Source organism: Lipotes vexillifer, unplaced genomic scaffold (genome assembly GCF_000442215.2).
Source record: "Lipotes vexillifer unplaced genomic scaffold, Lipotes_vexillifer_v1.1 scaffold216, whole genome shotgun sequence".
Taxonomy (NCBI): domain Eukaryota; kingdom Metazoa; phylum Chordata; class Mammalia; order Artiodactyla; family Lipotidae; genus Lipotes; species Lipotes vexillifer.
In genome coordinates this window covers 2,993,351-3,007,829 of record NW_006779100.1, presented here as the reverse complement: position 1 = coordinate 3,007,829, position 14,479 = coordinate 2,993,351, and the positions used below count along the sequence as shown (strand labels likewise).

At 41.4% G+C, this 14,479-nt stretch overlaps 1 protein-coding gene across 1 annotated transcript in view; it reads left to right on the top strand.

The window, feature by feature from the left end:
• The window catches only part of FAM222B (family with sequence similarity 222 member B), a 37,202-nt gene that overhangs the window by 12,163 nt on the left and 10,560 nt on the right, over positions 1 to 14,479 (top strand). The window contains exon 2 of the mRNA XM_007452428.1: positions 14,309 to 14,430. Within this exon, the coding sequence (XP_007452490.1) occupies positions 14,349 to 14,430 (82 nt within the window). The 5' untranslated portion in view covers positions 14,309 to 14,348. The remainder of the gene's footprint in view (positions 1 to 14,308; positions 14,431 to 14,479) is intronic.

Sequence of the window (14,479 nt, the reverse complement as noted above, 5' to 3'; positions counted from 1 at the left end):
AGAGTGTCAAAACCCTGTTACAGTCCAGAAGATATAACGAGGCTTTCCCTTGGAGTGTAGGTTATATGTGTTTAGAAGGAAAGGCCTTGAAAAACTCTCACTAAAACATGAACTTGATGGAGATGTTAGTGAATGTCAGGCCTAAAGAAAGGAGGCTCATTAATAGTGCCTCCTTCAGGATAAGACATTGCTTTTGGAACCTTTCTAAAGGTGAAATTTTCCATCTTTAGGGTAAGATAGTTGTATGAATGCCACTTAGTGGAAGCATTTCCAGAACAGAGTGGAGGTTGGGAGAGAATTTGAAGTGCAGGCACAGGAGAAATGTTACTCAGATAAGTGTTGAAAAGAAATTATAAGTTGATGAGGCAGAAAGATACAGGAAACCTATTCCAGAAGGCAAGAACCTCAGTGTCGGCACTCACCAATTCAAAGATGTCACCTGCGTTGAGATGAGAATGGTTTCTAACAGACCACTCTTTTCAACTCTTCTTTATGATCTCCACACCCCCCCTCTTCAGATTTCAACACTGCTATCTTGGTTTTTTTGGTTTGTTTTAACAATTTTAGTAAAAAATTTGGAAACAGGGACTTTGCTGGTGGTGCAGTGGTTCGAATCCGCCTGCCAACGCAGGGGACACCGGTTTGATCCCTGGTCCGGGAAGCTCCCACATGCTGCGGAGCAACTAATAAGCCCATGTGCCGAAACTACTGAGCCTGTGCTCTAGAGACTGCGAGCCACAACTGCTGAGCCCGTGTGCCACAACTACTGAAGTCCACACGTCTAGAGCCCGTGCTCCACAGCAAGAGAAGCCACCGCAATGAGAAGCCCACACACCGCAACGAAGAGTAGCCCCCACTCGCCACAGCTAGAGAAAAGCCGCACGCAGCAATGAAGACCCAGCGCAGCCAAAAAAAAACATTGGAAACAATCTCAAATTTATAGAAAAGTTGCAAGTACAGTACAGAGAATATTTTTCTTCCTTAAATCATTTGAGAATAAGTTGCTGACTTGATGCATCATCATCCCTGAATACTCTGGTGTTTATCTTCTACAAACAAGAACATTCTCCAATATTATCACAATTCAGCCATCAAAATCAGGAAGTTAACAATGACACATTGCCATCAAATAATTCTTAGACCCCTCTCAAATGTTGCTAGCTGTACCAGTAATGTTCTTTATTACAAAAAGGGTCCAGTTGAGGATCATACCTTGCATTTATTTCTTATGTCTTCTTGGTCTCCTTCAATTTGGAAGTTTTTTAGGCCTTCTTTGATGTTCGCGACCTTGACACAACTGACAGTTATTTTGTAGAAGGTCCTCAATTTAGGGTTGTCTAATGGTTCCTCGTGTTTAACTTAGGTTATGTGTCTTTAGCAGGAATATCACAGGAGTGACGCTGTGTTCTTCATTGCATAATTTCGAGAAGTGCGGACTTTTTATTTGTCCCGTTACTGGGAATGTTTGACCACTTGGTTGAGGCGGTGCCTGCTGGGCATTTCCAGTGCAAAGTTACTCTTCTCCCTTTGTAATTACTAAGTATTTTGGGAGGAGACAATTTGAAACCATGCAAATATCCTTTTCCTCTTAAGCCTTTCAGTTTACTAGTTTATTTACATTAGTATGGACTCATGATTTCCTATTTTATTCAACTTATTACATTTTATTAAATTTAGTCTGTTATCTTTATTTACTTTGATGTTCAAATTATCCCAGATTTTGCCAGTAAATCAGGAAAAAAAAATACATAACTATATATTTAACCTTAAAGATGCCCAAGTGATTTGCTGTCCTTTTATTTCAAAGGTTTGGCTGACACTAACCCCAAACTAACATCTTTTGAACAGTGGTAGAAAAAAAAGTTTCTAATTATTCTATGCCTCCTTCACTCAGTGTATGCATTCTCTGTTCTCTCTAATTTCTACTGTGTAAACTTATCTTTCTGGAGTTTCCCTCACCAGCTGAGCATCCTGTAGCTTCTGTGTTCTTTGACATGTCACCATTATTCTTTGAGCACTTCCTTTCCTACACAGTAGTATGTACCAGCCTCATCTAGTACTTTCTCTGCCTCAGCCATTTCTCCAAGGAGCCTTTTTTCCTGTTATGGAGGATTTAGTATTTAGAAGCCAAGATCTGAGCAGACCCTATTGGGGCTCATTGTTATTGAATGGGAAGTAGTCGCTGCGTCCATCCCCTCTGGGGATGTTCTCACGCCACTTGGGTTCTGGCTCCCCACATCAGGGCTGCCCACCCTCAACTTTTTGGATACCCTCCTCACTCTGTACTCTGTTTGGGTACCTTCTCTTTCTAATCCAGCTGAAACAGAGGGAACTGGGTGAAAGTTGGTTAGGACACTTAGTTGGTGAGGGAGACCCCAGAGCGAGAAGTTGACGGAGTTGAAATTAGGACAGTGAATAGGTACACTGAGTAAAGGAGGCATGTACCAGGAATAGAAGAGCTGTGAACTTGTTTTCTGCCACTGTCTATAAAATGTTAACTTGTGTAGTGTTAGCCATTTCTTTGAGGTGTCTTTGAGATAAAGGAAGACAGATCATTTAGACATCTGTAAGATAAAACGTGTATTTATATACTTTTTCCTGATTCACTCAGTGCTAAAGTAATCTTGAGTTAAATTGCTTTGTTTGGGTGGCCCTTAATATTTCATATAAGACACATGTTTGACCAGTTAGAACCGGTCACACACTGACATATAACAATGATGAATGATTATGGAATTTCTCAGGGCCAGTCTGCTGATGGGTTGATCTGTGAGTGAGCTGTAGTCCTTGAAAAATTAAAAACTCCTTCGTTAGTTTTTGTTTTGTTTCCTGAGGCAGTTCCTGAAATGAGGAAGCCTCCTAAAGCTAAGTTCAGAATCTTATTTCTGTGGGTGTTTACTCTAGCTATCAAAGTATTCTTCCAGCAGGGACAGGGACTGTCTCTCTGTTCTCTCTTCTTCCTGTGGATACAGCCAGTATTCTGAATTTCATTATCCAGTTGTGGTAGTTTGCAGGGTGTGGGAGGAGGTGTTGCTCCTCTTCCTCAGTAAGCTTTCAGTTCCTGGGTCCTTTTGAGGTTTAGCAGCCTCTCCTGCTTTCAGGAACACCGTAGGCTTCAGAAGCCTGGTAATTCCTTGGATATGTGGAGTGTGAGCCATAAAGCTTCAAGTGATAGTGAGTCTTAGTGAGATGGCAAGGCAAGATCTTTTGATTTTCACTAAGGCTGTAGAAACCCTCCCCCAAAGTTGTTATACATCAGAATTCCTCATGGGCCTCTACTCGGGCTGGGGCAGAAGGAAGGGCCTAAATGAACAGAACGTATTAGTGTATCAATTATGCCTTGCCCTATTTCCTTAAAATCTGCCTATTGCCAAACCAACCCTAATAATACTAATACAGTGAAGGGTGATGTGTTTACTGTAAGCATAACTTCATTCCCTACCTGTGCTGAATTTACTAGCCTTACTGAAACTCTACACTAGAAATCTAAGGCACATAAGCTCAAGGTATTGTGTACAGAGAACTAGTTCTAAGAAGGTAACAGACCAAATGAATATATGGTGGATATGGTAGATGCACAGCCATGGAAAAGTGTGAGCTCCTTTTCACCCCCCCAAATTTAGAACATCTTAAAGAGCAGAGGGATGCTTCCTGTCAGAGACCTTGGTGGGCTGTATGATGCCCAGCTTCCGTCATAGGATGCATGTCCAAAATGGAAACTGACTTAGAAAAGGTATGAGTTGAGAGTAGGTTCAGAGTTAGGCAAGGTTTACTTCTCACATTCAGGAAAGAGCACGGGAATAGGAAGGGAAGAGTTTTCTGTACGAGGATTGAGAATGAGAGATAACTGTGATCATTACTTGTAGTATTCTCTGATACAGTTTCCTCAGTGTGAATGATAGAGCTTTCCCCTGGGGAAGAAAGTCTGACCACTCGAACCTAAAGCGTTTCTTTGCCTTTATGTAGTCACTTTCCCACTGCAGTCTTACCTTGGTTATAGTTGCTGCCCCGCCTCTTTTTTTTTTAAAGGAATTTTCACTAAAAGCTGATTCCAAAGTGTTAGGCTAGCCGAAGAGTTACAGAGTATAATAGTATAATAGTATAATAGAGTTACAAAGCGAAGTGCTGATGACAGGTAGTTCCCCAAATCCATAGGAAAGTCGATAATTACACTTAAAAAACAAAACCATGGCTTAGAATTGTATGTTTTTGTTGTATATAATAGTGTAGGAAGGGCTTCCCTGGTGGCGCAGTGATTGAGAGTCCGCCTGCCGATGCAGGGGACACAGGTTCGTGCCCTGGTCCGAGAAGATCCCACATGCCAGGGAGCGGCTAGGCTCATGAGCCATGGCCACTGAGCCTGCGCGTCCGGAGCCTGTGCTCCGCAACGGGAGAGGCCCCAACAGTGAGAGGCCCGCGTACCGCAAAAAAAAAAAAAAAAAAAAAAGTGTAGGAAGAGGGCTATGATAGGTACTTAATAAATATTGACTTGAGAGGCAGCCGTGGTATAGTGCAGTGTTTTTCGAACATCTTCATCTGTGCCCACAGTAAAGACTGCATCCCAATAAATACACACATAATTTAAATAGCTGGAAGAGAGTCATGAAACAATAAGCATTCTTACTGTTACTTTGTGATTTTTTTTTTTTTAAAGGCTGGTCACAGCCTACAGATTAGAAAATACTTGTCTAATGGAATGAGCCACAAGTCTAGGAGTTATGACAGAGACTCTATATGAGGTCCACTATCCCAGCTACATATCACTAGACAAGTTACCTAATCTTTCTAAACCTGCTAATCTATTGATAGGGAATGATACTTATTCCATATAGATTAAAAGATTGTTTTAAATTTCAAGTGAAATAGTGTATGCAAATGTGTTTCAGAGTATAAAGAACTATAAAATGTAAGGTGGTGGTTTAGTTGTGTTGGCAAAATAAAAAGTGACCTGGATTTTGATAGATTAAGAAAGTGATAAGAGCCAACATTTGAATAATGTTCAGGCACTGGTGTCCTAAGCACTTGAGTATATTAAACTCATTTAATTCTTACAACAGTCCCATGAACTAGGTCCATTTTACAGATGAAGTTTTTTCTTTCCCAAGGTCACATAGCTGGTAAGCAGCAGAGCTGAGAGTCAAACTCAGTCTTGTCTCTTAACCACTTTGATGTGCCTCTTGTTAATCCAGATTTCTTCCGGTGATTTGAGCTGCACTTGACACTTATCTATATGTGAATTTTCCCTTTTGAAAACTTAGGAGAAAATGACTGCCCTTGCCACCCAGCTTTTTCCTAAGTTACTTCCTTGGCTCTGTTCATTTTATATTCAAGAAATGAAAGCTAAGTAGAATGTTATCCTGAACTAGATAGTCCAGGAATGAGAATTTATCCCCACAAAGTGCTGTAATGCACTTAATGGTCAAATACAAATGACTTCATAATTTTTATGTATATATAATAAATTTTACAAAATTATTATTACACCATATATATATATATATATATACACATACTTTTTTAACCCAGCATTTATCTTATAAGCATTTTTTTGTCCTTAGATATTTTTTAACAATATATATTTTTTAATTTGGGAGGCTCATACTAATTTTATTAGATGAATAGCCCATAATTTATATAACGATTTCCTTACTTTTGGACATTTAGATTGTTGGAGTTTTTGCACAATTATGAACCATACTACAGTGAAGAGAGTTGTATGGAAATCTTTGTTTACATTTCTGATTATTTCCTTAAGTTAGACTTTAGAAGTGTAGTTACCATATCAGGAGTATGAATATTTTTAAAACTTCATATTTATTTCTAGAAAGAATGTGTCAATTTAACATCTCACTTTAGTGACTCTTCACTGTATCCTTGACTCAGTGTGTTCTAGATTTTTTTTCGAACATGTTTGTCAATTTTTAATCAAAAAATAAAATGTCATTCTATTTAATTTACATTTCTTTAAATATTAGATAGTTGCACCATTTCTTTATATGTTTAGTACTTGCTTATATTTCTCCGACGACTTTGGTGGGAGCTGTCTTCAGTCCACGCACATGCATTCAGATGTTGCTGTGGATCCTGTCTTCTTTCACTGCTTCCATTCATAACTCTTCAACACCTCTTCAAAATTTCATTAAAACCATTCTCTGCAGTTTTGATAAACTACTCTCTTAGGCAGTATAAATCAGTGTTACACATTACATAGCAAAAATATGGGTTTATAAATGTCTCTTGAAATTTCTAAATCCAGCAGTGAACTTTGGATTAGGCACTTTAGACCCAGAAAAGGAAGACACCTTGGCACCGGGGTGAGGAAACAGAAGCACACACAGATCCAAACACTCTCATCTAGATTTGTTTTAGAGTAATACCTTGTAGGGACTTCTCTGGTGGTGCAGTGGTTAAGAATCTGCCTGCCAATGCAGGGGACACAGGTTCGAGCCCTGGTCTGGGAAGATCCCACATGCCGCGGAGCAACTAAGCCCATGCGCCACAACTACTGAGCCTGCGCTCTAGAGCCCACAAGCCACAACTACTGAGCCCGTGTGCCGCAACTGCTGAAGCCCGCGTGCCTAGAGCCATGCTCCGAAACGAGAAGCCACTGCAATGAGAAACCCTCACTCACCACAACTAGAGAAAGCCTGTGCACAGCAATGAAGACCTGATGCAGCCAAAAATTTAAAAATAAATAAATAAATTTATTTAGTAAAATAAATAATAATAATGTCTTGTAGTTAGTATTCAGAATGGAGCAGGCTTACAAAAAAGAGTGAAATAATGCCATTTGCAGCAACATGGATGAACCTAGAGATTATCATGCTAAGTGAAGTAAGTCAGAAAGAGAAAGACAAGGGGAGTTCCCTAGTGGCCTAGTGGTTAGCATTCTGGGCTTTCATTGCCGTGGCCTGGGTTTGATCCCTAGTTGGGGAACTGAGATCCTGCAAGCCATGCAGCTCGTCCAAAAAAAAGAAAAGAAAGAAAGACAAATGCCATACGATATCACTTACATGTGGAATCTAAAATATGACACAAATGAACTTACCTATGAAACAGAAACAGACTCACAGACATAGAGAACAGACTTGTGGTTGCTAAGGCGGGGTGTGGGGGAGGGATGGACAGGGAGTTTGGGATTAGCAGATGCAAACTATTATTAAATATAGACTGGATACACAACAAGTTTCTACTGAAAAGAATATGAAAGAGAATGTATATATATGTATAACTGAATCACTTTGCTGTACAGCAGAAATTAACACAACGTTGTGAATCAACTTCAATAAAACACATTTTTTAAAAAATGAAGCAGGCTTTCTAAATGACCTTAAGTCTCTTAAATTTCTGTCACCCTTCAAACTTGAAAGCCAGACTCTAGACTGAGTTAGGGGGCCTACTCTGGCGAGGTGATTCTGAGGCAAGGGAGTCACTAGAGAATGCGGCCTCTGTGCAGGTGAGGGGAGGAGAAAGGGCGTGAGTAAGCAACTCATTTTGATGTTCTTTAAACACATGCTTGCCAAAGTTTTTTAACAGCCTGCTAAATTCTTCAAATTCTTTTTCCATGTTGTGTCTTTGATCTATAAAATTACAGAAGCTATACTGAGGAACTGCCTTTTTCATTTTAACCAGAATGAATACCTGTCTATGATCTGACTTGTTTTGGGCTCAGTCAAGGCCTATTAAAGGAGTTTTTAGACACCCTGAGTCTTAAAATTGCACCCAACTTTGATATCTTTCCTACAGATTTCCTTGTTTTTTTTTGTTTTTTTTAATGATTTAGCTCTGATGCCTCAGTTTCCCCATCTGGGTGTGGGATCTGTGCTTCTCTGGCAGCTTTTCATGGACTCATGTGCGATGTGGGCTTTGAAGATTAAAAACTGCCACATAATTGTAGGTTATTTGTTAAATTATATTTAATCTGAGTAACAATCAGAAACTTTCTGATTTGATACAAGTGTCTACAGGAAATTGTAAAAGGTAAAAATCCAATATTTGTGTATTATCTCAAGGAAGTGGTTTCTTCTGGTTGTTATTCTCATTGTCTTGCTGGGCACAGTCCCAGGTACTTATGAGTAAAATTCTACCCAGCTTGAGAGCTCTGCTTGTGATTATGAATGTGGTTAAATACAAAGGTCGGTCTACCTTTCTAAAATTGTTCAGCTTAAGTTATAGTGATACAGCCCTGATAGGAAACTGAAGGCTATTACATATGATAATGAAAAACTGCAAATTCTGATTTAGTGGCTTGCAATGAACACAGCCTGCATTTCACAGTTTTAGGAACACTGATTTCTACCTAATGGGGATGAAAGTACAGAAGCCAAAGGATAATTTTTTTTTTCTTTCTTTTTTTACTTTTTGGCCTTGCCGCACGGCATGTGGGATCTTAATTCCCAGACCAGGGATCGAACTTGGCCCCCTGCAGTGGAAGCATGGAGTCTTAATCGCTGGACTACCAGGGAAGTCCCAAAGGATACTTTTCAATACAATGCAGAAGTAGTACCTGGGCCTTTTTTTTTTTTTTTTTTAAAGTACCTAGGCAGTTTTTGTCTCCTCTGCTCTCTCACTCTCAGAGTAAAGGCACCTGTGCACACACAGGCACGGACACTTTTTGGCACTTGTATTATCCATGTGTTGCAAGGACCTAAATTCAGATAAATTCCAGAGCCTGGGATTAAAGTATATTGCTATTCTTCTGGAATGTGAGCCAATAATATTTATTAAACATCCGTTACATGAATAATCTCATTCCTGACCCTGTTACTTGGAAGGATAAATAAAAGACAGTCTTTGGAAGCTCACACTCGAGTTGAAAGGTTAGAATGTCCAGGGCAAATACTTTCCTAGGACCTGAATAACAAATTCAGGAGAAAGCACTGGGTCATAGATGAGATAAATAATAAGAGGATCTAGGAAAGAGTATTCATGCTAAAGAAAGCACTGGCAGAGAAAGCACCTTTAGGGACCAGGGTGGGGTGGAAACAGCATAGGAACAGGACCTGTTGTGATGGGTCTAAAGGGTAGTTAGAAATGTTTCCAGGGCTTCCCTGGTGGGGCAGTGGTTGAGAATCCGCCTGCCAGTGCAGGGGACATGGGTTCAAGCCCTGGTCCAGGAAGATCCCACATGCCGCAGAGCAACTAAGCCCGTGCGCCGCAACTACTGAGCCTGCACTCTAGAGCCCACGAACTACAACTACTGAAGCCTGTGCACCTAGAGCCCGTGCTCTGCAACAAGAGAAGCCACTGCAATGAGAAGCCCGCGCACCACAACTAGAGAAAAGCCTGTGCGCAGCAATGAAGACCCAACGCAGCCATAAATAAATAAATATTTTTAAAATAATAAATTTTTTTAAAAAGAAATAATGTTTCCAAACCCCTTGAGCCTCTGTGTTCAGCTATGTGGAGATGGTTTGCAGCAGGGATAGTTCTGGGCTTTCAACAAAGTTAGTCCAGAGTGAACATCCATCTTTCTCTCCTGCTCTTTCTCCCAGCCCAGAGTTGTGAGGTTACAATTACAAGTGACTTTAAGTCCCCTATTGAGTTAAAGATAGAGAAGAAAGATGCCTTTGAGCAATGACTGAAAGTTATTCAGATTGAGTAAATAGTGAAAAGTACAAGGTAGTTGGAAGTTCACAGTTACCTGGACTGACAAAAATTACAGGTTGTATAGATTATTTCATTGACACAGACCATAAGATGACTGATTCTGCAGAGTCTGATTTGATAAACATGTAATTTTTGCCATCCTTGACCCTGTTTATTTTCCCCAGAGCAGTATTTCCCTTAGGTTTTAACCTAATTTCTTGGACCCCAGGAGTAAAAGAATGGGGAACAGTAGGATAAAACTTCTACCCCCACTATTGAAAAGTAGTCTTTTTAGATAAGCCTTTTACCTCATGGATGAGAAGGCTTATTAATCAGAGATAGTGATGACTCTTTTAATTAATGCAGTTTCTCAGTGTTAATCATATTCTCTTAAAATACATGTGCTTAGGATTTTCACTGTTGGGTATCTTTTATAAAGTGGAGTCAAATAACATGGGGCATAACATTTTCTTTTTTTTACTTGGTATTTCAGAGATGGCACTGCTCTCAATTTCATTTTTTAATTAAAGTCCATAAATGGCAGGTTTAAAATTTTGAACCACAGCATGAATCAGAAATTGGGCTAGTCAACCCTTTTTTTGCGGCGGCGGTGTGTGGGGGGGTTCTTTTTGAAGGTGGGGTTGAAGGCAGGGAAGGAAAAGGAAAGCAGGAGAGAGACTTGGCAAAGAAGGGTACTGGAAGGCACTAGGGTGTGAGTGGGAGACTATGCTGGGAAGTGATTACTCTAGATCGCTTCACCCCCAGCCCCCAAGTAAAAATGCCTTTGCTAGCATTTTATTTTCTCTCCCTTCCTTTTCTCACTAAAAAAAAAATATGAAGAGGAGTCTTCCTTTTCCTCCTTTTCTACCCTTCAGTGGCCGTAAGCATAAACAGGGACAAACAGGACAGACAGCGGAGGTTTTCCTACCGGCACAAACCTGTCCTAAGGCAGAGATGATCCTTTATCAGATGCCACCCAGAAAAGCAGAGAGTGTAACATCACAACTCTTAATAAAACCTCTGTCAGTCTCGGTGGGGCTGGGGGGGTGGGGGGCATGGGTGAAAGTCCTTTTGAATTTTCTCAGTGGGGACAGGGTTTTTTTGTTCCTTAATTAGAGGTAATCTGGGAGAAGCTCTCACTTGTGCAAATGCCCCAGGAGAGTCTGGACACCTTAGTTCTGTGCTCATGGTAATACCACCGTCCCCCTGCTTAGGCAGCAGACCAGCTGGTGGTGGGAAAGCTGTCTGAGAGCTCCCAGAGAGGCTCTGCCAAGGAGATCTTTTTTCTTTCTCTGTGGCATCTGCAGCTCATTTGGTCTGAGCACCAGGTTACTACTTGATTCTGTTCAGTAGTCTGGACTTGAATTTTGAGGCCCTTTCAGAGAAGGTAGAGCTCATGTTGATTTCTGGGTCTAATTGTGCTTCTGGAAATATCAGCTGTAAATTGTATTGGAATTTAACGTTTAAGAAAAAGCCAGATGGTAATCAAAATGTGTGGGTGGTTTGAAGTTTTTAAATAAAAGGCCTGTGCTCAGCTGTCAAGCCTCCAGAGGAGTGCTTTATACTATGCATCCCTGCTTTCTAGAATGGGTTGTGGAAGGACGTTGCTTCCTTCCTGTTTTATCATACCCTTTGTGACCTTGCCACATCCTCTGCCTTCCCTGTCCTGGCAGAATCTGATTCTTGACTTCAGTAAAACTGCTCAGGGGGCTTGAAGATTAAGGATGGCAGAACTCTTAAAGAAAGGTTCACAAACTAAGGGCTGTACCCTTAGCAGCCCATTTAATGCCAGTAAGAGCTCAAGAATAGTCTAGACTTGCTGGGTGATTCTGGTTGGGAACATAATCATAGAGGGTCCCAAGATCTGGTGTCTTTCTTATTCATTTACTTCTTCCTGCCCAAACTAAAAACTGACTTTCTGGAGTCTTTACAGAATTCACCTCTTATTTTTGTTCCTTTGTTTGCTGTCAGTAAATCCATTAACGCCTTTTGCCACAGTTTAGCTGACTTAATTCTCTCTTGTTCTGCCTCTTGAAATCCAGAGTTGTGGCTTGAAGGGCAGTATGTTATAGTCAACTCTTAGGATCCACAACCTCCACTCGTCTCTTCCTGGTTGCAAGGCATCAAGATTTACTAGGTATATCAGAGATTACAGTGATCATTCAGAGATTGGTTCCTTCCAGAAAGTACAGGGAGAGAGTGTATCTGCAAGAGAGCTGAATGAATGTGTTTTTTGTACCTCCATCCTCACAGTATCTCAGCTTTCCAGGTGAATTACAAAGCCTGGAGGTGGGGGTGTGCTTGCCTCGTAGAGTCAGCAAGAGGGGCAGGGGAGGTTAGAGGATGAGGTCAGAGAGGTAGTGATCATGTAACAGATCATGGAAGGCCTTGTGGGCCACGTTAGGATTTTGTATTTTATTCTAAGTGAGATGGCAAGTCATTGGAGATTTTTGAGCTCATATGATTTCCAATTTAAAAAAATAAATTACTTTGGCTGCTATGTGGAGAATAGATTGGGTGATGGGGCAAGGGTGGAACAGAGAGACCATTTGGAAGGCTATTGTAGTAATCCAGGCTAGAGATGATGAGATGACAAGTGAATTATTGCCTACTTCCAAGAAAGGTTGGGAGACCTAATTAAGAAAACATCACTAGGACTTCCCTGGTGGTGCAGTAGTTAAGAATCTGCCTGCCAACAAAGGGGACATGGGTTCGAGCCCTGGTCCAGGAAGATTCCACATGCCGCGGAGCAACTAAGCCTGTACGCCACAACTACTGAGCCTGCGCTCTAGAGCCCGCAAGCCACAACCACTGAAGCCCACGCTCCTGGGGCCCGTGCTCCACAACAAGAGAAGCCACTGCAATGAGAAGCCCGCACACTGCAACGAAGAGTAGCCCCCGCTCGCCGCAACGAAGACCCAGTGCAGGCAGACATACATACATACATATCTAAATAAATAAATAGGAAAAAATCACTAAAGCCCCTCACAGTCCATTTCACAATATTAGGCTCCAGTATTTGTTAATTCTCTTCCTTTCCTTAGAGTTTGCCCTCAGCTATATTAGGACCATAGGGGAGAGGTTATTAAATAGAGCTCAGCATTCACAAGGGAAGGGTTGTGAGCAGTACCTCAGTCATTTGACCCTAACAGAAGACTTTTTATTTCTTGAGGCACTGCAGTTGGCACAGTGTGTTCATACTGTCATCCCACCCACCAGAGACCTGAAAAGACTGAATCCGTGCCAGGACTCTGGGGCAGCTCCATTCTCATTGAGGCATTCACTCTTCAGTCTTTCTGCACTTGCTATCTTAGACACAGTTTGAGTAGCCTCTTTTACAAAGTATCTTTTCAGCTACCTGGCCTTTTCAGCTGGAGCTCTCTGATACTCATCGTGACAAGGTAGTTTCACATACTTGAGAGGGCCCTCTAAGGGAAAGAAAGAGGTTTTGTGGTCTTTGTTTAACATTTGAGCTTTCCCCCATTCCTCTTTTGTTGTGATCTAAAGCCTTAATATGCTACCTTGATTTCTGGGGTTTGCAGTATGGGAAAGGAATTTAATGTGTTTTAGTACATTATAGTTGTTTGGGAAAAAGCTTGGTCCTTGGTACACAGGGAGCTTGCATTGTTGACAAGCCTTCCTTCCCTACAGAAGGCTACATCAGTGTCTGCTTTCTTTGGTTGTATAAGTCTTGTTGGAAGACTTCACTGATGAAACGATGCCATCTTGATACAATGTCAGGATTGCCTGCCCAAAGAGGGCTGCTGGCAGCCTCCCACCTCCTTGATTTACCCTGGGAACAAAGCAATTTTTTTCTTTTTTTGGGTTCCGGAGGTCTAATTGTGTGAAAGGCAATAACAAGGTGAATCCCTAGAAACATACAAACAGAGTTTGCTTTAATAGTAGTTAATTTGTCTCTTAGGATGCTTTGTTCCTTCCTCTTTTTAAAAGTAAGTTCAGGTGAAATTCCCTGGCGGTCCAGTAGTTAGGACTCCGCCCTCTTTCACTGCTGAGGGCCCAGGTTCACTCCCTGGTCAGGGAACTAAGATCTGGCAAGCCATGGGGCGTGGCAAAAAAAAAAAAAACAAAGTTCAGATTACTGGGGTCATAAGTTGGACTTTGGGTGCCTTTGCAACTCATATACTGTACTGTCTCTGGAAATGTCTGACTGCCCCAGCCGCCAGCCAAGGCTGAGAATAGACTGAGCCGGGCCCTGTGAGGGTGAGCTCTCTTCAGGAACGTTGTTCTGTTTTCAGGGAGAAATCATCTTTTCCTTCACCTCAGTTAGACTGTGCCCTAGCCTTTCTGCTCCTGCCTCAGCTGGGGCACAGATGAAAGCCAGCATGCCGTTTATCTGGCAGCCACATGGGCTTATCCAAAAGCAGTACGGAGAGGCAGTCTACAGGAAATGCAAATGCCAAACGAGTGCATCTATAGCTTGTGAACATAAAGACCTTCAATTGTTTGTGTGGATAGGTATTTTCTAGTTTTCATTTTCCCCACCCAAGCATCTGTGCTGACTGAAATATTTGAGCCGTAGTAATAGTTGAGAGCAAATTGTGCTACAGATAAAGACATAGATACATTTTCAACCAACATGCTACTAATTAAATTGTTTATCTGTCTAAACCTGGACCACTGTTGCTCATATCCGATGTCCTGGTATCTTCCTTGAGTGAGTTGCCTTGTGTTCCATGACCTTGTTTTTTTGTCATTACAGTGTGAGTGACTGCCTCATGTTGTGTTGATGCTGGTCTGCCATGCTAGCCTGTCTACCAGGGCCAGGTGACCTGTCCTTTCAGCTTCTTTCTCACACGCAGATGAACACTGGACTTCAGAAATGTAAGTAATCTGGATCCCAGTGAAGGATGTGATCCTTTTATTTTTTCCC